Source organism: Corvus brachyrhynchos, unplaced genomic scaffold (assembly GCF_000691975.1).
Source record: "Corvus brachyrhynchos isolate BGI_N302 unplaced genomic scaffold, ASM69197v1 scaffold14, whole genome shotgun sequence".
NCBI classification, from domain to species: Eukaryota; Metazoa; Chordata; class Aves; order Passeriformes; family Corvidae; genus Corvus; species Corvus brachyrhynchos.
The window spans coordinates 14,753,570-14,777,646 of NW_008239110.1; the positions used below are offsets into that span (position 1 = coordinate 14,753,570).

Consider the following 24,077-nt stretch of genomic DNA (forward strand, 5'->3'; position numbering starts at 1 on the left):
CCCGGATTTATTTATCTCTGCTCCCGCGCCGTGCACACGATGAAGCGACCTTGCGAGGAAACTACCTCAGACAGCGATATGGACGAAACTATAGACGTGGGGAGCGAGAACAACTACTCGGGGTAAGTGGGGCAGCCCCGGGGCCGCCGCCTTTGTCGGTGGCGCGTGCCGCCGCGAGCTAGGGCAGGGCGAGGGGGACACCCGGACACCCCCTCGGGGTGGGGGGGCGGCAGCCCCCCGAGGGCAGAGCTGTTACCTCCCCCTCCAGGTCAGCTGGCAGCTCGCTCATAGCCCACCAAAAATTAGCCCCGTGCTTGGGCTGCCCGAGCCTCGAAATTACGCGGAGCACTCCAGTAGCTTTGCGAGCCACCGGGCTGCGGTTCATTAGCTCCGCTTAATTTGCCATTTGCAATCAGACCTTTTGCAAAATCGCTCCTGATCAGGCCGAACAACCTAAGGGAACCGGCGCCAGTGGGAAATGAGCCGTGGAAAGTAAGCAGGGATACGCAGCAGTTGAACTTCAGCAAACCCCGCGTGCGAGCCGGGGGCGAGCAGTGCTGTTTGCCCAGGGAGGGCCGGGCTGGGCGCGCTGCGGGGACACCGAGGGCTGCTCCTGCCAATTTAGAGGCCCGTGCACCAGAGCCCCATCTCGTCCTCAACAGTGGCTAAATTAATATTAAAAGCTACTTGACATTTTTTTTGCTCACTCATGATGAAATAAAAGCCACTTTGTACTCCCGGGCAGTATAGTATTAAAAGCAGATTTTGAATTCTGCTCCTGCCACTGGACAATGCGACAGACCCAGCCTGGGCACCTGGCATTGTACTTGAGCATCTACCGACTCTGTAGCAATGGGCAGCAACGTCAAAACCCAGCAGGCTTGGCTGAGGTTGTGTCATCAGGTATGTGCACTTACCACTGCTGTTGCCATATAGAGATAGTTCATGCAGATTTGGGCCTGGTTCTTCAGCCTGTACTTGGTAGGCAGGGCTACATATGCAAAGAAAATTATATCTGCTGTGCTGGACAGTGAACTGTCTCCAGAAAAGGACTTTATTTCCAACAGAGTGTTCTGTCAGTTCAAAATGCATGCTGGGGCAGTCAGAACTGAAATGTATCTCAGTCTTCAAAAACAATGTGCAAGGCAAAGCACATCTTAAAAGCATTGAAAATGACATGAGAGGGACTATGCATACGTAATATGGTGACCTAAGGTATCTTCAAAGAGCGGTGTCAAGTTGGGCAACACCTGATGTACTTTTATTGTTTTGCAGGCAAAGTAATAGTTCTGTCATTCGATCAAATTCCCCAACAACAACATCTCAGATAATGGCCAGAAAGAAAAGAAGAGGGGTATGTTTCATTTAATTATTTTTGCATTTGACAGTTTGCATATGTGCTGTGATTTTGCCCTTCATTTTTTATAAACTTAATGTGTTTTGTTTTTTTGGGAATAGATTATAGAGAAAAGGCGCCGTGATCGTATAAATAACAGTTTATCAGAGCTGAGGCGGCTTGTGCCAACTGCTTTTGAAAAACAAGTAAGCTTTTTTTTTTTTTTTTAAATAAATTCTGTATCTCATCTGGCAATGCTAGTTCTCTTGTAAATCTCATTAAAATAATACTGTATGTGTCCTGATCTGGCACAAAGCAGGCACTTCAATAAAATGCTTTGTTGTGGCAAAACTATTAGAAACATAATTCATTATAAGGCTGAAAAACATTTCCATTCTTTGGTTTGTTTTTCCCTTAAGGGTAACTGTGTTCATGTTGCCTCTGTTCTTTCGATGAATTCCAGTAGTGGTTTTGTTAAAAATGTGCTTTACTCTGTATTAAATTAAAAAAAAAAAATACACAAACCCAGCACAACTCCCCCAAACCTGTATGTAAATTAGCCTTCTGTGTAAAGCTTTAAATACAATCTACTTTGCCGCTACTTTAAGAGACCTTTATTTTCAAATCTATACTTTCCATTGCAAACTAATCAATCCAGTTTCCTGAAAAGGGAGCAGACAGTCTGGATTATTCATGTTTTAAGACGACTCTTTAGAACCAGTGCACTAGGAGGTGGAATAGGCCCATGCTGTGTGAGCTAGTGAAGTCAGTGATATATTCAGACTTTCAGTGAGAAAGTATTTAGTAGGAGGTCTGGAAGGATCCAGTTAATGTTGGTTCAGCTCCTTGGTCATGAAATTACAGACCTAAAGCTTAGGATACAATGTTTTGTAAAAAAAAAAAAAGGATTTTGGTTTTTCCATTCAAATTATTTTTTTTCCATATCTTGAATTTTATTTTTTGGGCTTTGATTCAATATTTAAACTTGTTCCTGTTTCGCTGGAAGTGTCTGAAGATCTATGGGTATGTGCAACTGACACTATGTTTCAATAAAAATGAAACATCTGAAAGCAAATAACATTACTTCCTTGTAATAGTAAATAAAGAACCCCAGAAAGTAAAGTCTGAGAGCAGGATTGAGAGATGCTGAATGTAAGCGGTAACTACGTGGCAAACACCGCACTGTATTCGGCCTGTTTCATCCCTGGCCTGAGCAAAAGCTGGCTAGAAAAAAAAGTTGAGGTATTGGTTGAGACCATCACTTGTGTCACCTGCAATATGGTTTTAGTAACTGGTAGTTGTCACTGTGCCCTTGCGTTGGTTCTGGCAAAACAGTGTCAGGGATATTTGCAGCTAGATAAACAGGGGCAAGAGACAACAGTTGTTTGTCCCATTTTATTGTTTATTTCGTGAAAACCACAAACATTATAAAACAAGTCCTGCAGAGCCCTTGGAAATTACCCAGCGCCATGCAGTTTTTAGCTATTAGTCACTCTCACTGAGACGGCTTGTACTGTGTCTATGGAAAAGATGAAGTCCGAGAAAACTACAGGATGTAGTTGCATGTAAAACAGGGAATTCTGACCAAAAATTCACACGCGCACCAACCTCTGTACGAGGAAAGCATTGAAAGCAATAAGCAGATTGAAAAAAATGCGCTGCCTTAAAAATTAGCATGTGCTGTATTGGAATCAGAAAGTCCCACCATTTTCCTGCAATGTGCCAAGGACAAAGTCATCAGTCCTCTCCCAGCTCCTTGACATTCAGCTCACTGGAGTTTCCAAGCTGGAGTTTTAGTTTCGCTTCCGCCTCCCTCCCTGCCCAAGCCACCGTGCTGCTCCTGAGTGTGGCAGAGATGCGTGCTCTGAAGCAGGGCTGCAGAGCACGGTGTAAGCTTTGCCCAACTCACACATGTGCAACCTGGGTGAAGCCTGCCGAGACAGAGAGGTGGCCCAGATGATAACTAAGAGAAAAAAAATTGGCTTGCAGGATGCGATCCACTGCTGGCTGCAGCTTGCACAGCCCTGATTTTAACTGATGCCAAGGGATGATCTCTTGCACTGGAATAACATTTGTGTTGTCTGGGTGTGCTCCAGATATTGAAGGGAATGCTACCAAGCAAAATAGTTTTATTTATATACTGATATACTGTCTTTTGAGTTGTATTTTGTACTTTTCCAGTATCTATTGTAGCTCTGTGAGCTACTCTCAGTGTCAGAAAAGATTTTTACTGACAGAAGAGCTACACTCTCTCATAGTATTTAGTCCTTGCAAAGTAGGCCTCTCACTAACTTAAAATACTGTGGACTGTGTGGCAGTTTTTTCAGTCAAAAATTGAGAAGGGAATATTCAGCAGCCATATGACGTGTTGAAAATGAACAGGCCATTAAGAGAGGGGCAGTGCCGGGTGTGTGTCCGCAGGGACACCTACCGGTAATAGCACAAAAAATAATGTTGCAGCAGGGTTAATCGATGGCCACACAGACCCCTCCTGCCAGCTCTCCACTTGTGTTTGCTGTTAAAAAGGAAGTCCAGAAAGTTACATATTTCTCTCATTTCATGAAGATGTCATCTCTGCACTACATTCAAGGCCAGAGCTGTGCTGAGCTATAGCCCTAATAAAGGGAAATTGTGCTGCTGCTTCTTGTTTCAGTAGATAGGAGACGGTATTAGTCCTTAGACAAAGTCTGGGAAGCAGATGCTCACGAAAGAATTAAGCTGAGAATGTCCTAATGATAGGGGAAATTGAAACCATAAGGCTGAGCTCAGTGGAAAGTATATCAAATTAAAGTTTCTAGTACTCGTAAGCCTTTATTATTTATATATGTCTCTTATCTCAAAGGGATCTGCCAAATTAGAAAAAGCGGAAATACTGCAAATGACAGTGGATCATCTGAAGATGCTGCAGGCAACAGGAGGTAAAGGTAAGGAGCCAACGATTTTTTTTTTCTAATATTTGGGGAAATCTTGGCCAAAAAAGTGCTTTGAGGAGCTGTGATAGGCGTTTCCAGATTAAAGGAGTGGAAATCAATGCTAATGGCAGGATTGAACTCGTGGGAAAGAACTACTGGGACAAAAGAAGCACTTGACCCTGGGCTTGTGTTTGCTTTCATAACACTGTGGGAGTAAAGGCTTCATTCACAGGCAGCCCAGTCAGAGATTTGTTTGGGGTTTCCAAAGAGCACTGAAATCTGCACAGGGAGACAAAACAAATACACAAACACCAAACATAAACAGGAGGTTTGTGGCAACAATTGTGTAGCAAAAAACCTGATGCTAAACCTCATTATTGAGCAGCTATACCAAAGGAAGTGAACGGAGAAGAACTTTAATTTACGTTTAAATGTTTTCTTTGTTCTGGAAAGACTTTTCAATTGCAGGTTAGACCATCTCATTCACCAGAACAAAACCCAGTCTTGCTCTGTGCAGCTCCAGGTATCTGATAAAGCAGATGGGCAGGCAATGCTCTCTGCACTCATACTTCTATGCTATATTTGTGTGTCGGAGGCCTGCGTAGCTGCCTGTTAATGGGTGCTGGCATGACACGGTGCCTGCACTGGCTGACCCACTAGATCAGCCAAGCGCCGGGAGTCGGGTGTACCTCGCTTGTGCAAGCTGACAGTCCCAAGGCTGGAGGCCAAATGGTTTCAGCCACCCACGAGGTGTTCTGTGTAGTCATGATTTTGGAACTTATTTGGAGCAAAAAACTTGCTGGCATTCCGTAAGCATGGTCCCACATCCCGTGCCATCAACTATGATCATGCTTTGAATTGTTGTAATGGAGACCAGCTGATTCTTCTCTCACCCACTATGCCATATAGGTAAAGGCTAGAAAAGAAACTGCTGCTCTCTCTCTCTCTTACTTTTTTTTGATCAAAGTTTTCAGCACGACTGAATTATGCTCCTGTCCGTACCTTGCCGCAATTGGAAAACTCAGCTTAGAATCAATGCATGCCTAACAACAGATGGCTATAGGAAAGCATGTTGAAGGCTGGTGTTCTGTTATTTGTGAAAATTAACACCAAGCTGACATACCTTTTTTCTCGGTGTTAAGGAGTTTTTCCTAGGAGTCCATTTAAACTTAAAATTTATGGGTAACTTGTTTGATAAGAGATGAAAGGAACTTTATTGCCCATCAGGTAACAGACGTGCCTCTTGTTTCCTTAGAAAATGTGCAAAATTTAAAAAGAAAGTTATTGTATATCTGTAAAAAATCCTTGAGAAAGCACTCTAGTTGCTAAAGCTACACTCTTGGAAGTTATGAAACGCCAGAATTGATCGTGGTCATGCAGTCTGGATTCAGGTGATTCAGATCCTCTGTGTGTCTGAGTGATGGTGCTGTCTCTAATTGTGTGGTTGCGTGCTGGTGTTCCACAAGCTCTGTCTCCCTCGGTGCATGGAGCACACGACACTCGGCTGCTGAGGGAATTGGTGGCAGTTTCTCTTCATCCTCCCCATGTGACGTGTGGCTCAGCTATCCCGGCCAGACCCCCACTTCCCGCTTCACATTGTTCCCCTGAGGAGCTGCAGCAGCTCCCACCCCTCCGATGTCTGCCCTGACAGCAGGATGGCCAGGAGGTGAACCCAAATGGAGACCTAATTTATCAGGAAGCTTCCTTCCCCTGCTTCTCCGCCCAAAAAAAGTATGCAGGGGATTTCTTTATAAATGGGTCAGGTCAGGTGGCCTAGTGGAGCAAGGGACAAAGTGCCTGGGATGGGAGCTGTGGGGCAGAGAGAGGTCTTGGTGGAGCCCAGCCTCTGGCTGCAGCTGGACAAGCTGGATGTTGTTAGCAGTCCCAGGTCTCGTAGTCTGCGCTCTTCCTTGATTGGTCTCTGCTGCCATGTCTCTCCTGCCCCAGTTGACACTGGCATGGCTGCGGCAGTGCGGGGAAGGATGAAGTTTTGTGGCGGGGGGAGAAGTGATGCAGGCTTATTTCCACAGCTGCCTTTCACACCATGACCCACAGTGGGTGGCCCATCAAAATAATAACCGATCGCTTCACAAATACTACAACTTTATCTGCTCCTTCTGTCCTAGAGATAAGAGTAATCTCACTGCACAGATTAAGAAACTAAGAAAAAGAGGCTTGAGAATTTGTACCGGGCAAAGTTGAAGCCTGCATTTCCTGCTCACTTAATGTTTTACTTTGCAATCTAACTAACAGTTTTAAATATAATTTTTTAGAGTATTTTTAAAGTAGATGTTTGTTTTATTTGCAAGTGAAGTTATTCTCACTTTGTAATTCATCTTGTGAGCCAGAAGGGGTTTTTTTTGTATCAGCAAAAAAATTAGTTTCATCATTTTTCCCAGGAGCAAAAACTTACTACTGCAGGAAGGAGAAATGGGTCCTGATTACCCATATGCTCCCTTGCATTGAGGGCTGTCCTCTTCCTCACACAGAAAGGAGGACATCCATGATGGGGAATGCACGGGGCTCGGCAGATTGGGATGGGGCTGGGCATTGCTCAGCACACTGATCCCGAGGCGGGCACAGCAGAAAACCCAAGATGGCTTCTGCCCCTTCTCTGCTTTTCAGAGCTGCCTGGGCAGGCAGGCAGATGCCTCTGAGGTACTGTGCAGACTCCGTGTTTCCACCACCCTGATGCAGGTGTGGACAGTGGTCTCCTGTTCACGTTGAGTTATTATTTTGGCCTAAGGCCAGGGCTTTTTGCTGATGGTGCAAGCAAGCACAGGGGAGGAGTGATTTGTCAACGGTGAGTTGCTTGCTGAGAACTCAGTGTGGTTTTATTGCAGCTTCGCTGCAAATTTATCTTGAGTGGGTGACACCTGGGTCAGTGCATGGGTTCATGTAGCTCAAGTGACCGGTGGCCTGTGTGCAGCGCAGGTGGGTTACCAGGACAGATGAAGTAAAACCAAGACTTCCCATTCACTACAAAATGCTGGTGTGTGCACATGGTGGAGGATTTTCTTGGGTTGGGAAGGAAATGAGAAACAGCATTTTTAAGTCTCTCTCAGAAGGGGGAAGCCAGTGAAGGGGAAACCGGGAAAAGATAACCATCAAAATATAGTGGAGCCTGGGAGTCCCAGCTCTCATCTACCCTCTGTTTTCGTGTCTCGGCCACCATAGGAGACTGAAAGGGAGCCAGGATCACCAGGGCTTTGGGATAGCTTGTCACAGAGCCAGCAGCCCAGACTCAGGGGAAGCTGGTGACCACATCCCCCACATCTCCTGCAGTCTGGAGGGAGGGAGGTTGGGAAGCCGTGGCTTGAGCCTAGTGCTCTCAGGACTCCCAGGCTGGCTGACTTGTGGCCAGAGCTGGGAAGTGGTTTTGGCTGTGCATCAGCCCCTCTGAAGCTGCTGGAGGTCCTGGAGCCTCCTGTGCAGAAGCAGTCCCCATGCCAGGCTGACTGGCACCCGAGGAGGTACCCTGCTATCTCATCACTGCTGGCACGCCTGGCCTTTGTTTCTCAGGAGCTCACTCAAACCATTGGTCGCTGTGGACCTGGCAGGAAGAAAGCTGTGAGGAGTCAGCGCTTGCTGTCAGGAGTCCTCAGCCCCTCATGTTCGCTCATCTGCTGCTGAGCCACAGTTTCTCTCAGGTTCAGATGAGCAAGTAGGCCTGCAGCAAAAGTGCCGTCGTGATTTGGCAAGATGGAGTGTATAGTGGGCAGGGGATTTGGGGCAACATCAATACATGTGTCCAGGTTAATTCTATAATGCAGGCATGCAGCGACAGAAGCACTTGTCTCTAGCTTGAAAATTGATTCAAGTGAAAAAAACCATCTAAAGTGCTAGCATTTTTCAGAAAGGCAGAGATATAGTCATGACAGAGTACAAGGCATTGCTGCCACATTTCACCATAATAGGGGCACTTGATCTGTATATGCTGACACACATCACAGTCATGCATACCTAAAAATTTTCATTGCAAGTGAGAGGAAAACACCATGCCAACTTGGGAGCAGATAGGATATTATTCCCCCAAGGAGACAACATTTAAACTAAAATAGGAAAATTCCAAAAACTGGAATAGGTTTTTGTGGTTCAAGAGCTGCAACTTAAACACAAGATTTTATGCTCGACCCTTTTAGAAAGGGAGTATCTTTTCATGTGCATTTAATAAGACTTTTTTTTCAAATGCTTTTTTGTCCCAAGCCTGTGGAGCTCCAGTTGCTGTTTGTTGAAATACCTCATGGGCCATATGACTGTCAGTCTTCCATCTCCAAATTAGCAATGGCATTACATAAAACGTTTTCTCAGTAAAGCTTTTTATTGTGTGTGTGCAGAGTCATCACAAGATGTTTTTCGTTTGTAGTTAAGCAACACCGTATGTCATATTGTCTTAATGACTCTGTGAAGTAGATGGGACCCTGGCAGCAGCTACAACTATCTCTCAACGTCAAGAAATAGTTTGAAAGCTTTATAGGCAGGGTAGTACATGCAAGCTCTCTGATCTACAGCCTGTTTCTTTGTGTGGATAAGCATCTCATTCACACATACAGGATCAACACTGCACTGCAGCAGCTTGCTGAGAAATTTCAGGAGAGGCATCATGTATCTTTTTAAGTGTCTTATGGACTTAATTCTTTTAATTTGTATATTGTCTGCATAAACAACTGCAGCCTATTGCATTACAGGGGTGGTCACAGAGATCATTTACAGCTCAGAGAACAAACTTCTCCTGTTGCACATCTTAACCCCTAAATGGCAAACGGGAAATGCGGTGGCTGAGCCAGTACTGGGTTGGCCAGCTCCACACTCAACACATCTTTTGCCCTCCCCTTGCAGGTTATTTTGATGCTCATTCCCTGGCCATGGATTTCATGAGCATCGGCTTCCGGGAGTGCTTGACAGAAGTTGCGAGGTACCTGACTTCGGTGGAAGGTCTCGACACGTCCGACCCCCTGCGTGTTAGACTCGTGTCTCACCTGAGCACCTGTGCCTCTCAGAGGGAAGCTGCTGCCATGACGTCCTCCATGGCCCACCACCACCACCCCTTGCACCCTCACCACTGGGCAGCCGCCTTCCACCACCTCCCGGCCGCTCTGCTGCAGCCGAACGGACTCCACGCCTCCGATGCTGCCCCGTGCAGACTCTCCTCGGACGTGCCCCCGCACGGCTCCGCCCTGCTCACGGCCACCTTCGCCCACGCCGATGCCGCCCTCAGAGTTCCCTCCGCTGGCAGCATCGCTCCCTGTGTCCCTCCTCTCTCTACCTCCCTCTTGTCCCTGTCGGCCACTGTTCACGCCGCGGCAGCAGCAGCCACAGCTGCTGCCCAGAGCTTCCCCCTCTCCTTCACCGGCACCTTCCCGATGCTTCCCCCCAGCGCGGCCGCCGCCGTCGCAGCGGCGACCGCCATCACCCCTCCGCTGGCCGTGTCAGCCACTGCCAGCCCTCAGCAGGCTGGCACCGGGGGCGGCACGAAACCCTACCGACCCTGGGGGACTGAAGTTGGAGCCTTTTAAGTTCCCCACCTCACTTCTTCCCACTCGAGCTCCCTCCTCTCCCTCTCGGCACACGTGCATGTGCTCACGCCCACGAGCCCACGCATCCCCGCACCCACACCCAGCCTCCGGGACTCGGTGTGTCCTCCGTGCGCAGCCTTCACCCAAAGGGCCTGAGAGGTGCTGGCGAGCCCACCGAGGAATGGCACAATTATCCTCCTCACTGCAGGTGTTGGAGAGGACACGGGGTGACACCTTCTTCTCCTTCTCAGTTTGTCTACTGGAGGCACCTTAAGGGAGCAGCGATGGCTTTCATAACAGTGTGACAATACCGGCATGTAGAGGTTTCCTGCAAAATACGTAGAAATACGTAGACATTAGAACTAATAGTTCTCCAGCTATGCATCCTTGTTTGGCAGAAAGGTGAGGGATTGCATCTACCAGGTCTCCCCAGGCTAGAAAAGGAGTTCCAGTTTCATAAGTGCCTGACATTGAAAAAATAATAAACAAATATATATATATATGTGTGTGTTCTGCTAAAACAAATAACATTGCACAGGTATGGAAATGGTATGGGAGAGAGATGAAATTCTGCATTCAGCTTCAGAACTAGGATACTTTTCCAGGGCAGAGCATGCTCTTGAAGGGGAGAGGTTTTTTTAGCCAAAAGATTGCCGAGGAAGAATGTTTAGTTTGACAGGCCTAGTTCTCGCTTCCTTAGTTCACTTTCTTTGTACAGACTTGCCAAATTGGGACGTCTAGCATAGCATTGGCAAAAGCAATTATCTTATCAGTGCTGGGATTAATGAACGTTTCAGCGCTGCCTGTGAGCCCTGAGGCACCCATTTTTATGGCTTAAACATGGTGCTAGCTCCTATCTGCACAAACAGTGAATTTTTCATGCACCCAGAAGTAACCCCCTATTTAAAGTGTGCACACTTGGATACAGTTGATTCAGGCCAATACAAGAGACTCAGTGTTGTAAGAGTTCAACTTAACTTATTTAGCTGTATTTGGACATTTACTTTTAGCCAATTCAGTGCAAGATCCCTCTTCTTTTTACTATCAGTTTCTGGGAGAATGATCACTCTGGGTATGAATGAAGTTATGGTAGGGACAATTTTTAAATTGGCTATTAACATGCCAACAGTGTAATGTGGGTTTGATTCCAAACCAAAATGAATGTATTAATGGGATGTGAGTAAATTATTTTGTCAATACCCAGATAACTAGTGCTGCATAAAATGGTTTGCTTTCATTTTTTATTACAGTGACTTAAAATAACCTAAGTATTTTAATACAACCAGTCAAGAGCTAGAGATTTTATGTAAAAAAAAAAAAGGAAAATAAAAATAAAACACAGCATGTATTATTATGCACTTGATTTCTCTGCTGTGTGGAGAAAGCAATAAGCATTGAGAATGTTAAACATTATGCAAAATATACTTTAAAATATTTGTTTTAAAAATACTGTACCTAGTCGGTCTTTTATGCATTACTTTGTTAACCTTTTTTCTATGCAAAAGTCTTTACATATCACTAATTAAATGAAGTCCTTTTTGACTGCGTTTTATGGATCATTTGTTGCCGCTTTTGTTTGCTTTTGAGAATACTTGCAGACTCACAGTTGCTTTCTGCCACTGGTAACAAGTGTGTTGGCTGCTCTGTACTCTTCTTCTCCCCTTGCTCAGCCAGGAAGCCTATCTTGTCCAGCGTGCTTTGGAATAGGCAGGGAAAACCAGCAAATCAACACTGGTTTTCAGGCTTGTAAACTGGCTCTGAATTGACGGTATGCTTAAAGATACAGACCTATCTGTCCACCCTGAAGAGCCCCAGACATCATTGAGGTTTCTAGGTTCAGCTTTCCAAAGGGTTTTGAAGGTGAAAATTTTAACCCAATGACATCATTAAATATATGGAATGAGAGGAGGTAGTTTTTACTTCAAGTTCTGGTCTTCTAATTTGGCAGTTCTCACTGCGGCAAGGGTTTGTTATAGTTTCATCTGAGACCTGCAGAGCAGGAAAGTGGAAAGTGTGGAAAGCTCTGTTTATAGGGACGAGGACAAAGTCTTACATGTCTGAATGCCGAAATAACATCTGGCAAGACTGAGGCACAGAGAAAGGGGGATCACACTACAGCCAGACAGACACTTCACCTGTCATCAAAAGCCTCAGCAGCCTCAGCTGGGTGGCTCACTCCCTATCATCCTTTCCTCCAAATATTAAACCTGGAACCCATCCCTGCCTCAATCAGCTGGTCTCCAGCATTAAAGTGAGGAGGGCTTGTGTTTCATCTTAAAAAAATGGAGAAAAGAGGAAAGTCTTGCAACCACTACACTGTTAATCAACCTTGATATTCTTTGAAGTAGTGTTGTTTGGGGGGAACATGACATTTTTTTATTAAGGGCAGAAATGCTGTACTGCTGTGCTGACATATTTAGCAGCATACACGTGAGGCATCATTCACTTTCTGAATGTGTATTTTCAGGAAAAAAGAGGGCATTAATGGCCGGTAGATAAAAAGTGGGGTTTATTTGCATGAAAAAGCAGGTTGCAGCCCTACTTCACTTTAAGCTGTTAACTATTAACCTGCCCTCTAAGAGCCTGGTAGGAGGTCTCCCAGGCATGTATCACGTTAAAAATAGGCACCCACTGACTTGGTTCCGCCTAAGATCTTCAATCTAATTGATGTGCCCCAAAACATCATTTGTTTCCCCAAATGCAATATTCTGCCTCATTTTAAAAAAAAGGCAGTTTGAGAAGACACTGATTAGATACACACCACGGATAGATTTGTGCAGCCTGTTTGTGCTTATCCCATTTTCACTTTCAAAAAACAGGCCAGATCCATGAGTTGCTGATGTGTCCTCTATTCCTTGTTGTGTTGCCTTTTGGTTTGGTTTGGTTTGAATCGAATCACCTAGAGGACAAGAAGAGCTCATCCTTCATGCCTGCTTATTCCTAGGCTGGGAATATTACCTCTCTGGGAGCAGATGAAGATTTTCCAAATGGGAAATTAACGGAGAAGACATGTATTTCACATGCGCTGTTGGAAAGACATCAGAGGGTAATAACTTCTGGTGGCTTTGGTTGTAGCTGTGCTAACAGGTCAGAGCTGAAGGTGTCTCTGCAGTTTTTAAAACAAAGCAAGGGAAAGCTGTTTCCTTGGCATAACTAAGATGCAAAAGTTAGGACTCGTGGCTGTGCATGTGCAACCTTACTTCAGCCTTTTTCTATCTTCATTGTGCATTCAATGATGAATGGACCTGGATGAAGAATAAAGTTAGTAATTTGTATAATTTAGGAGTAGATCATGGCACATACCACACAATACAAAGTCAGGCTGCTTGTTCAACAGTAAGCAGTTGGCTTTGACTAACTTTTCGATGGGTGGGTTTGCAACTTTAAATTCCAGTTATCAAGAGGATCAAAGCAGGTTATGCAATTTCATAGAATGTTTTTCTTAAAAGGAAAAAACTAAAAACCAATTCTGTCACTCAGCATTAGCGGGCTCGAAACCTTAGCCCTCAGCAATGCAAATAAAAAGCACTTAGGCTGCTGAGAGAAGATTATTACCCTAGAGAGGAGACAGGCAATTGAGAGGCGGTGCTGCCTGTCCTCCCTTTGCTGTGATTGCAAGTGGAGGAAATCCGGCACTAGGTATTGCCCAGAAGAAAAACCGGCTACTGTGGCTGAGGGCTGAATGCATGTATTCAAAGTAGAATAATCATCTCCTGGCTGTGACTACCTCTGCCTGAACAACTGCCAGGAGGTGCCAGCTCACGCTTCTGCCTCCTTAGTGTGAACCTTCAAAATGTTTGCGGCTATTTTGAAAGATGATATTTCAATCAGGATGTCATGAAATAAGCCTGGGACACGGACTTTGGCAAATTCTTAGGGCTATTGTAAATGAGGAATTTCTTCTTTGCAACAGGAAAAGGTCACAAGCATCTTTTAGTCAGAAGATACAACATCAGAAAATACTGACATGTGAAGTGGACTTTTATCAGCTCTGTAGTCACCAGCCTCGTTAGTCATCTGCTTCTACAGGCATGGGTAGCCTGAGATCACACAACTGAGGACCTGAGTGATTGAACTGGTAGTTTTGTTCAACTTCGAGAAAAGATGAAGGAATTGGTACAGCTTTATTTGCAAGCTTCATGTATCCAAGCTCCATTTGTGTGAGGCCACTGCATGAACCCGAGTTAATTTCACTCAACACAGAACATTTTACTCGTGCTCTGTTTCTTTGCTTCATCATTTCACGCAGCAAATACTTGGAAACGAATGCGTAAAAGTCTCAAAGGAATGAGTGTAGCAACACATCTGATCATAACCAGAAGTAATAAGCAGAGGAGCACCAGGCAGGTGCTAGAAATGCTGAGATTTCCACTCGAGGGTAAAAAAAACCTTTCCTGATTTATAAATGAAATAACATTTTGACAGATAACTTCCATAAAATACACAGGATTTTATATTTGGGAGAAGGTGTGGGGATGTGGTTGGTTTTGGTTCTGATTTGTTATTTTATCCTGGTAATTGCTAAGTTGTAAAGTGCTATGAATGTGCAAACACAATCACTTAGTCATCATTCAGTTGTCTAAATATTTGCCATGTCCTAAGTTGGGCTCCAGCTATCACTTTGGAGGTGGTAGGTCTCCCTTGTGTCCTGTGTCACCTCTGCCAGTCCTGTGCAGATGCCTGGGAAATCCAAGTTGCTTAAGAGGCACAAAATATGTGTGGCCAGACAACTGAATTTCTCACTATCTTGCATCATCTTCGGAGATACAGGATTTAAAGCTTAATAATATTTTCACATGTGATCTATTTTTTTCAAAGAATCAGACTCCTCACCAGAAGAAACAATAGAACAGTATGAAAATCATTTCGTGATAATGCATTACCATCTATCACTCCCATAAAACTAAGACCAGTCAACACCTCAATCAACACTAATTTCAGAAGTTCTCTTAATGCTCTGACTTCAGCAGTGGTGGTGATTATAAGATGATGTCAATAGAACTTATTTTTAAAAGGATATTCTGCATTCATGGTGGCAATATAAAGCTGGGACACATGAATTAGTGTTGTACCCTAGATACTCAAATACCAGAAGCAAAAGGAAGTGATTATGGGAAATAAAATGAAGTATGTCTGGTTGAATTACTTCCAAGGTCTGAAGAGGCAGACTCCTTGTTTACAGATATATAACTGCCAATATTGAATTCAAGCAAAGCTAAATGTTTTAGACAATGTTTATCTGAACAGTGCTATTACTTATTCTACAGGAAGGTCCTTCTGAGTAATTGACTTAATTTTGCTTTCCACTCAGTTAATTTTTGGGATTTTTCTTTTCTACAAAAGAAAGTCTTCAGGATGAAAAAATACCTTGATGCAACACTGAAATTGTGGTTGCTGGGAAATTTCAAACGCTTCCTATGTGAACTGCAAGACCTCTGCACACACTCCAGGAAACAGTATCTCAAAAGAAGATGTAAAGAAAACTATTTTATCTGTAAAGAATACCCATAGATATTACTGTGCGGTAAGTGAAAATCGAACAAATGACTACAAGCCAATACATAAACCTAAGGAGAGAGAATTATAGTTATGTAAAGGCCTACACTTTTTTCCCTTTGCTTTTGATTTAACTCAGAATGCAGTAATTTTTTTTGTATCTCAGAGAGACAAGTAACTTTAATTTTCTTTAAAAAAAGGACTCTCTCCCTGGACAAGTTTAAAACAAAAGGTAGATATTTCAGGTATACTTTCACAACTCGATCAACAAGACAAGGTCTGTTTTGTGTGGATTGTTCACATAGCTCTTAATGTCACTTGCCAGCACAACCCTTGGCTTTAATATACAAGCCCTAAAATAAAGTAACATTGTTTTTCTCCCTACCCCCTCTCCCTCTGTTGCTTTCTAAATGTATTTTGGTAGCAGAGAAGGAAGTTTATTTTTCTTGGCTTTTCTGGGGTTTGTTTTTCTGAAGAGGCACTGGGGTGGCAAGGGGGAGTGGCGGTGGGGACGCTGGCTCCTTGGGCACCAAGAGTTTCTCCTTCCCTCTGGGTAGGCAAAGCTGCTTCCTCTCCTATTCCCTCCCCTGCCCTCTCTTTGGGCAGCTGTCCCACTGGTTGTCCCCCTCCCTCCTTTCCCAACAGAAAGGGGGTGCAACCTCAGCAAAAGGTCCTTGCCAGGCAGCCACGCTAGCAGGGGCTGGTGGTGAGGACCAGCTGCCAGCCTGCAGTTTCATGAGGCTGTTTCAGTTCCTCTTACCACACGTTTTCATTTCGTCAATCATAAAAGCCAAAGTGAATGTTTTCTGATAATTATCTCAGACCTTCAGCCGCAATCTACTCTGACCAATGTCTGTTTCCTTCCCTCTTCATGTTATCAAGAATCCAATACCTGCCCAGCTACAATGACTTTGACCCTTCAATTTATTATTGCAGTTAGTGAATAAAAATGCTCCAAACAGGAATCTCAAACCAAAACAAATAAAACCATTTCTTGATACTGCTGAAAATTGACCTTCATGTGCCACCCTGTCCTCCTTCAAGGCCTGCTAAACCGACAAGAAAGATTCCCATTAGTAAATCACTACTGGATCATTAAACCTTTTTAAGGCAGTATGTGCCTTACCAAGAGAATGAGGATTACAACACAGCAGTGGCTGCTGCCCACCAACAATCATGGGAACCGACCTCAGTAATAAATCCATTAATTATCTGGCTCACTTTGACCGGTTCTCACGCCAGAGCCTCTCCTTTGATGTGACCGTCAAAACCCAAGGATGCCCAATAGCAGTAGCCACCAACAAAACAAAGGAGAAGTAATAATTCAATATAAATATGTAAAACCTGCCCATATGCCCAGCTTTTGCAGTGGGGTGTTTCTGTGCCTGTGGTTCAAACTGGAGGCAAAAAAAAAAAAAAAGAAATAAAGATCTTTTTTTCTCCTGTATATAACCTTTAAAGTGAAGAAGAGCTAGGCATGTTAGAGACATTTTTTAGCTATTGTTGACATGCGTGACTTTTTCAGCTATGGAGAGGGGGTTCCCTGTTGCTTTTCAAAATCAGTGTTACAGTTCATCACCAATATGACTTAGGACTTGTCCTATGAAGGAACTAAGGATGTACTTCTGAGGGAAACAGAGGAACTATTCCTCTTCAGTGTGATTATTTGTATAAACAAAATTGTTTGTGCTTTTAAGCCCCCTGCAGGACCAAAACTTTAGAGGATGCATTTTTCTCCGATTTTTAAAAGTTTTAGGTGTCAAACTACTTTTGAGTGTTTAAATTACATCGGAAATACAACTTGTTTTTTTAGTTCACTTCTTGGCTACTCACCTGTAAAGTGGGAATAGTGTTAATTAATTCTTGTCCTTGATCTTGTCTAATTAGATCTCAGACCCCAGGGGAAAGATTAGCTAGTAACTCATCATCATCCTGGGAGCACTTTTAACTCAAGTTTCTAGCCCTTACCATAAGCTTCTGGTTAATAGAAGATAGTAGCTCTCCTGGAGCCCAGATGCTACTGAGGGAGGCAAATTTCTGATGGATGACATGGGAGAAAAATCCCATTTGAATATATGAGCAGAAGAGAAGCAGAATTTATTAAACTGCATTTAATAATTTTGCTTTTTACTCTTAAAGGAGGAACAGCAAACTGTAATAAACAGTAGGTAGAAGAGATTTTAGGATACCTGGTTTTCAGGTGTCTTTTAGATACCTGGATTTTGCCCTGATCCACAGCAGAACCACCAGCTACATGGCACTCCTTTCTCACCAAAGACACACTTGGTTGGATCATGATGGCAAACCCAAGAGTGAGCACTTCAGAACTGGGTTTGGCATGTACACAGAGACTCCCTGTGAGCCTTGCAGCAGGCAGGGGAGTCATGGTGGTAGGAGTTTAGGAGCTCTTATTCATCTTCTCACATGCCTCACACTCCACTTCAGCCTGGTTGCTTAAGGGGAGATGAGTGCAGTGTGGGGTAGGAAGGATGAAAGCCCTTGCAGGCTACAGCAAGAAACTCCATTTTGATTGACCCAAGGCCACGGTCCAAACAAATGTGAAACTGAGACTTACTACCTGGCTTGGGGTAGAGAATGAACAAACTGCAAAACTTCATCCTGATAGAATTAGGCAGGTAGTCTCTATCTGAGCAGACAGGAAGATCATTCCTGTTTTTTCATTTATTTTCCTGGATGTCTTATGTAGAACTGCAGCTTACACACCACCAAATATGCCAGTTATGGAATACAGAGTTGCCATTTCTGTAAAAAATTTCCTTGCAAAGGATGTAAGGACAGTTTGGGTGCACAGACATGAAGGCACCCTGCTGTGGCCACACTCCATCAGCCCAGCTGCCTTGTCCTTGTCTGGGTCGCTGCTATTCCCTGCTACATGCAGCAGACAGCACCACCAGCCAGAGCACATGTTGTAATCACAATTTATAGTCTGTTATTACTTCCCTGCTTTTGGGGAAAACTGGCACCTCCCAGCTCTGTTTTCCTGCTAGCAAGACAAAAATTAGGTACAGCATAATAACATTGTCAATAGTTTACTAAAATGTGATTAATCAAAAGAGCACGTGGGAAACAAAGCATGGAAAGGCAGAAGGTAATGATTGACTGTAGCCACAAGGCAGTGTAAAAAGGATCTAGAAGGCAGATTTGCAGCATGCAAGAGAAAAAGTTCAGACTTTTAAAAGGATCAGAGCTTTCATAATTTCATGATCAGAGTACTTCTTAATAGGACATGGCAACTGCCCCTGGACTTGCTGGAAAACGGTCCTTGGATAGCATTATCTAGATCTGTGAGTGGTAATTAAATCTGCATTGGACTTTCATTAACATTACCTTAAATAAAGAGCCTTGTTTTGCATAAAATAATTTCTCTTAAAACACAATTCAGAGTAAATTTTCCAGCTGTAGTTCTCAAGGGGCAGTCCTAGGAGGATGTGAAGTGAGGTTGTCATGTTTTTTTATCTTACTGTCCAGAAGATGTTTCATAGTGAATCTGTAGCTAGGGAAGAGATTTATAATTATGCTTTAAGACAGCAACATTTTATAGAAAGAATATTGGGATAGATTATAGGACAGGGAAAAAAGCGTGGAAAAAGGATTGTGTGCCTGAAAGCATCTTTTGGGTTTGTTTTTCCTTTCATCCCATCAGTTTAATAAACACTTTGCCTTGTTTGTGTCCTTTGACTGCCATGGTGACAGCACTAATGTCATAGCACAGACTCACCAGGCTCACTCACAAGGCTCACCAGCCTTGTGAATCCATGCAGAAGGGAATGAAACCAGACCTTATCTTGTGTCCTTGGGTAGCTGATGCCCGGGGATCCTGACCTGCGATGCAGAAATTGTGGTTCCCTTCCTCACCTTGGCACAAACTTTCTGCCTGACCTTCAGTTCAAAACCTACAGGTGAAAAGCAGAGGTGCTGCTGACCCTTAACAGAGTGGCTGTGGGGGTGAACATGTTCAGGGATGTGTGGTTCTTCGTCACTCTGGTAATGGTGTGTGTCATCATTGTATTAATACCACAGATAGGATGAGGCGATAGAGTCCGAGTCACACTCCTGATAATACTTCGTGACTTTTTTTTTACTTTTAAATTTTTTTAATGTTATATTAAGACTGTTTAAAGACGGCTTGTAAAGTTTCCATGTACAGCATTGAACTCAGAAACTAGGCAGTGATTTGCCTTAATAAAAGCTTCATTTGTACATGGAGTTTGCTTTATCAGCAAATACAAATCCTTCATTGCTCTGTAGCTCGTTGGAATGAAACGGGCACAACGTTAACCGATGGAATTGAATCCGAAACCTCCAGAGGAGGGGCCTCTCTGGGAGCCGCGGGCGGGTGGTGGCAGACACAGGGCCGGGATGCCACCTCGTGGCGTGTTCCAACAATACTTATATCAATAGGCAAAGGCTCGTTGCATTGTAGAGGATACCACGGAGTTGCACTTGTTTATGTTCACAATAAAACAAACAAAAAAAAGCTATAAGCGGCCAAGAGAATGTCCTGGGAACAAAATAAATCTAACGACTGCATGACTCTATGCCCTTCAGATAGAAGTGAAATATGAGGGCAAGTAGAAAATATGCCTATAAAAGAAAAGTGGGAACTTTCATTTTCCAAAGAATTGCTAGTTGTAAAAGTCATGCAAAATTTTATGCTCACTCACGCCAAGATACTTCATATAAGATCGGAAAAAACAAAGTGGAACTAATGTAGGGCTATAACTTAAAGGAGGTAGCAAGAAAGAGAAGTTGACTCAGCTGCTGGTTTAAGTTGATCTACAGCTGAGGTATTGTCTTCCGTATCATTCTTATTTCTTCTGCAGTTCGTTCCCATAAACCTTTGCTGTGAGATGGAAAGCACTTGGTCACAGTTTTGAGGAAGAACAGAAATGAAAGTAAAAATACTTTTGAGCCAGTATCTCAAAATCTACCACAATGAGAAGCGAATTCAGCAACGCTTTGAAAATGTATTATTAATAATCTCATATTTGTTTGAAATGCCTCTGCTCTAGACAGATCACTTTTCTGATGTGCTTTTGATTGTGCTGCCAGTCCTCTGTAAAACAGCCCACCTCCTCTGGGGCTTCAGCATGCCAGCATCATGAGTTACTTTTTATGTGAAACGAAAATATCAACAAAAGCTCTAGGAAGGATGGTTCTTCTACCTGTTTAAAACAAGTGGCCAGTTCCTTCTCTGCAGCACAACCTTTCCTCCATCCAGGAACAAGGTCCAGGAACAAGGAATCAGAAACTGCTGTAACACTCTTCAACAAATGCTCAAGGTGAACACTGATCTGGGCTCCTTTCATCCCAGACCAGGACACCTTTAATCACAGTAGTACCTGAAGTGGAAGGACACCAGCCAAGAGGACTGGTGCCTACTCCTTGATGGGTGGGTATTTGCTGTCTATGCAAGGGCAAGTTTCAAGTCTAGCATTGGACTGAAAGGGATTTGGAAGGCCATTAGATAGCTTCTTCAGAGATTATGCAGCATTCCTAACAATATATTGGAAACGACTCTTTCTTTGTATGCAAGAGCTATTCTGGGGGTTTTTCCATGTTTCTAAAATCTTACATATTATTATCCTTTCTCAGATGACTCTAAAGCTGGACTTACAGTGCTAAGAGCATGCAAATGTCCTACTACAAAATGAGTTAAACCAAAAGGAAATGCTTCTTTTGTTCCTATTCTGTAAAATCATATATATGCCTTTTCTGGGAAGGTAGTCAACACCTGAAATTCATTTTAGCTACTTCTAAAATTGCCCATCATTTTCTAACATAGAAAGCAGCAACTTCATCCACCAACTTGGTAAGGCATTTCAGTGAGATCAAAGAGGGAGAGAAGAATCTCAGAGCCCTACTCAGCTCTAATTAACAGGTAAACTGTTAATTATAGGGGAAAGTGCAGGATGACATCATATAATTGTGACTTTCAGGATCTTAGGAGGTCCACTGAGCCACCCCCCTTGCCTGGTCTGAGACTTGATGAGTTAACTTGCCCAGACCACTCTTAAGAACCTCCAGCCACAGGAATGCAGTAATTCCTTGGGTGGCAAACTGTGGACCTGGTGTTTAACTATGATTTGACAGCACCTTTTCCTAATATCTAAAGGGAAACAACAGCCCTTTTGACTGTTTTATTTCTGCCTTAGAGCAAAGGTGATCCCATCCCTTTGCACCTCTTTGAAGCTTCTTTGTCATAAAGAATATAGTGGAGGACCCTTCTCATGAGACACCCCTATCTGCAGTGGAGGGCAACCTAGGCTCTGGCACACCCTGGAAAAGGCAGCCAAAGCCATTATTTCCAGTGGTACTTTTGCACCTGGCCAAAGTACTCCTGCATATAGTGTGGACTGCCAGGGTGATGGGTGATGCAAGGGCTTCCTGGCAGTAGGAAGGATCCCTGCTAAAGCATAACCTGCCAGGTGTGCTAGACTCTGGTTTGCAGTCTGTGTAAGCAAACAATAATATTAATTTATTATCACTATTTCCTGGTTTACCTGCAGCAGAGTACTGGGTCCCACTGGGATGCTGTTAATTTTCCCCATAGCAGCCCTGACAGTGCTGTGCTTTCTGTTTGTAGCTAGAAGGGTGTTGATAACACACCAATGTTTTAGCCTCTGCTGAGTAGTGCTCCCCCAGCATCAAGACTGCCTCCAACACTCCTTCCTCCCAAGGCCAGTAGGCTGGGGGAGTTTGGGCAGGGACACGGGCAGGACAGGTGACCCAAATTGACCAAAGGGGATATTCCCTACCATATGACCATTGTGCTCAGCAATAAAACATATGAGAAGAGTAGGGGAAGGGATTAGTTCGTAAGATACTTGTCTTCCAAGCAACTGCTACAGGTACTGGGACTTTGCTTTCTTTCATAAAACTCGTTTTCTTTCATTAAACCCACAAGTTTTTAATCTTATTTTCTCCCCCCATCCTGCTAAGGAGGGGGGTGAGAGAATGGCTGGGTGGGCATCTGGTAACAGGACAGTGTGAACCCACCACAGGCAGGTACTATTACAGTGTGAGAGGAAAGGTTGTCCCACTGACCTCTCACCCCACAAATCACGGGCAGGTGTGGGAATCGGGAGTTACAGGTGGAGAAGAGCAGCTCTTGCTGGAGCCCTGGATTTGGATTTGGATGCGGATGCTTGGACGCGCAGGTGATGTGTGCTGGGAGGAGAAGGGGAGGCACCTCTCTGTTGCAGGACTGGAAGAGGCTTTACCCTGTTCTCAATACCTTTTCCCTTCCCACCTGCTGAAGCTCTCAGACTGTTTTTAGGAGCTGAGAAAAAAATGGCCTCAAGTTGCACCCGAGTAGGTTTAGATTATATATTAGGTTTGTTTTTTTTTTTTTTTTTCATTAAAAGGGTTGTAAAGCATTGGAACAGACTGCTTTGGATTCAGTGGATTCATCATTCCTGGAAGTGTTCAAAAAAGTGTGACTTCGGCACTTGAGGTCATAGTTCTGTGGTGAACAAGGCAGTGGTTAGGTTGATGGCTGGACATGATGATCTTAAAAGGTCTTTTCCAACCTAAACAATTCTAAGGTGTGGTGAGGGTTTCACTGCAGGATGGAGGGAGATAGGTGCTAATTGCAGGGAAGTATTAAAAATACCTTTGTCCTCTTTGTTTACTTCTTTCCACTTCCAGCAGAATATCTGGTATCTCTCCTGCACCCCCCTAACGATATGCCCTGCATGGTGGGGGCTGTACAAACACACTGCACAGAGACAGTCTGTTGCTCAGCTGAGGAAGCACCACAGAGAATTGCAGTCCCCCTTCTGCCTGGACAGGGGAGCAGGGGACAAACCCTTCCCACATTCTCTGTGTGGAAACAGCATGTGCACACCAGTGACAGCTAAGTGGGTCACAGAATCACGGAATGGGTGAGGTTGGAAAGGACCACAGTGGGTCATTTGCTCCAACCTTCCAGCTCAAGCAGGGTCATCCTAGAGCACATGGCACAGGATTGCATCCAGGCAGCTCTTGAATATCTCCAGTGAGGGAGACTCCACAATCCCTCTGGGCAATCCATTCCAGTGTGTGATCCCCTGCACAGTAAAGAAGTTCTTCCTCATATCCAGGTGGAACTTCCTGTGCATCAGTTTCTGCCCATTTCCTTTCATCCAATTGCTTGACACCACCAAGGAGAGCCTGTCTCTATCCACTTGGCACCCCACTTCAGATACCTGTAGACATTGATGAGGTCCCCTCTCAGCTGTATCGTTCAAGGCTGAACAGGCCCAGTTTCCTCATCCTTTCCTCATAAGAGAGATGCTCCAGTCCCTACTGGGTCCCTGCTGCCAGAGTTTAAAAATGCATGATAGCACTAAGTGACCATTCACTGTGGGGGGGACGGTGTGAGAACACCCTAAACTGTTAGAGCATTCAAAAAAAAAAAAAAAAAGGAAATTATGTTATTTCTGTTATTTTTAACTGCTGACCAGCAGCCCTGCTTGTGGTCCTCTAGGCAGGCCTCTGCTGACTTCTGGAATCCCTGTGGAAGGGCATGGGGTGTCTATAGGCAGTTTTGTGAAGGGAAGATTTCCAGGTAGATGCTACACCTGTCCAGGCTTTCCCTTCCCACCAGCACAAAGCACCGAGACTTTTCACACTTCGTTCACGATTCCTCCCAGCTGTCAAGTGCGTCTTAAAACTCCGGCGCCTCGCGCTCGCACAGCAGCTGGCTGACGCTCCCAGAGCTGCAAAAGCAGAGGGAGAGCGCCGGACATAAACCCAAAACAAAACAGAGATGGAGGGGGAAAAGGAGAAAAAATGAGCTTCCCTGCCAGGGAA

General features: G+C 44.3%; 1 protein-coding gene across 1 annotated transcript; it reads left to right on the plus strand.

Moving 5' to 3' along the window:
- The first annotated feature begins 6 nt into the window (after positions 1–6).
- On the plus strand, positions 7–11,320 carry HEY2 (hes related family bHLH transcription factor with YRPW motif 2). The gene is made up of 5 exons (XM_008637813.2): positions 7–122; positions 1,276–1,354; positions 1,459–1,542; positions 4,179–4,260; positions 9,088–11,320. Exons 1-5 carry the CDS (start codon positions 40–42, stop codon positions 9,762–9,764), a joined length of 1,005 nt encoding a protein of 334 aa, XP_008636035.1. The 5' UTR covers positions 7–39; the 3' UTR covers positions 9,765–11,320.
- The last annotated feature ends 12,757 nt before the right edge of the window (positions 11,321–24,077 follow it).

Coding starts and splice junctions, on each gene's coding strand:
- HEY2 (XM_008637813.2), top strand. CDS start 40: ATGAAGCGACCTTGCGAGGAAACTACCTCAGACAGCGATATGGACGAA. Junction 123..1,275: donor AGCGAGAACAACTACTCGGG/GTAAGTGGGGCA, acceptor ATTGTTTTGCAG/GCAAAGTAATAGTTCTGTCA. Junction 1,355..1,458: donor CCAGAAAGAAAAGAAGAGGG/GTATGTTTCATT, acceptor TTTTGGGAATAG/ATTATAGAGAAAAGGCGCCG.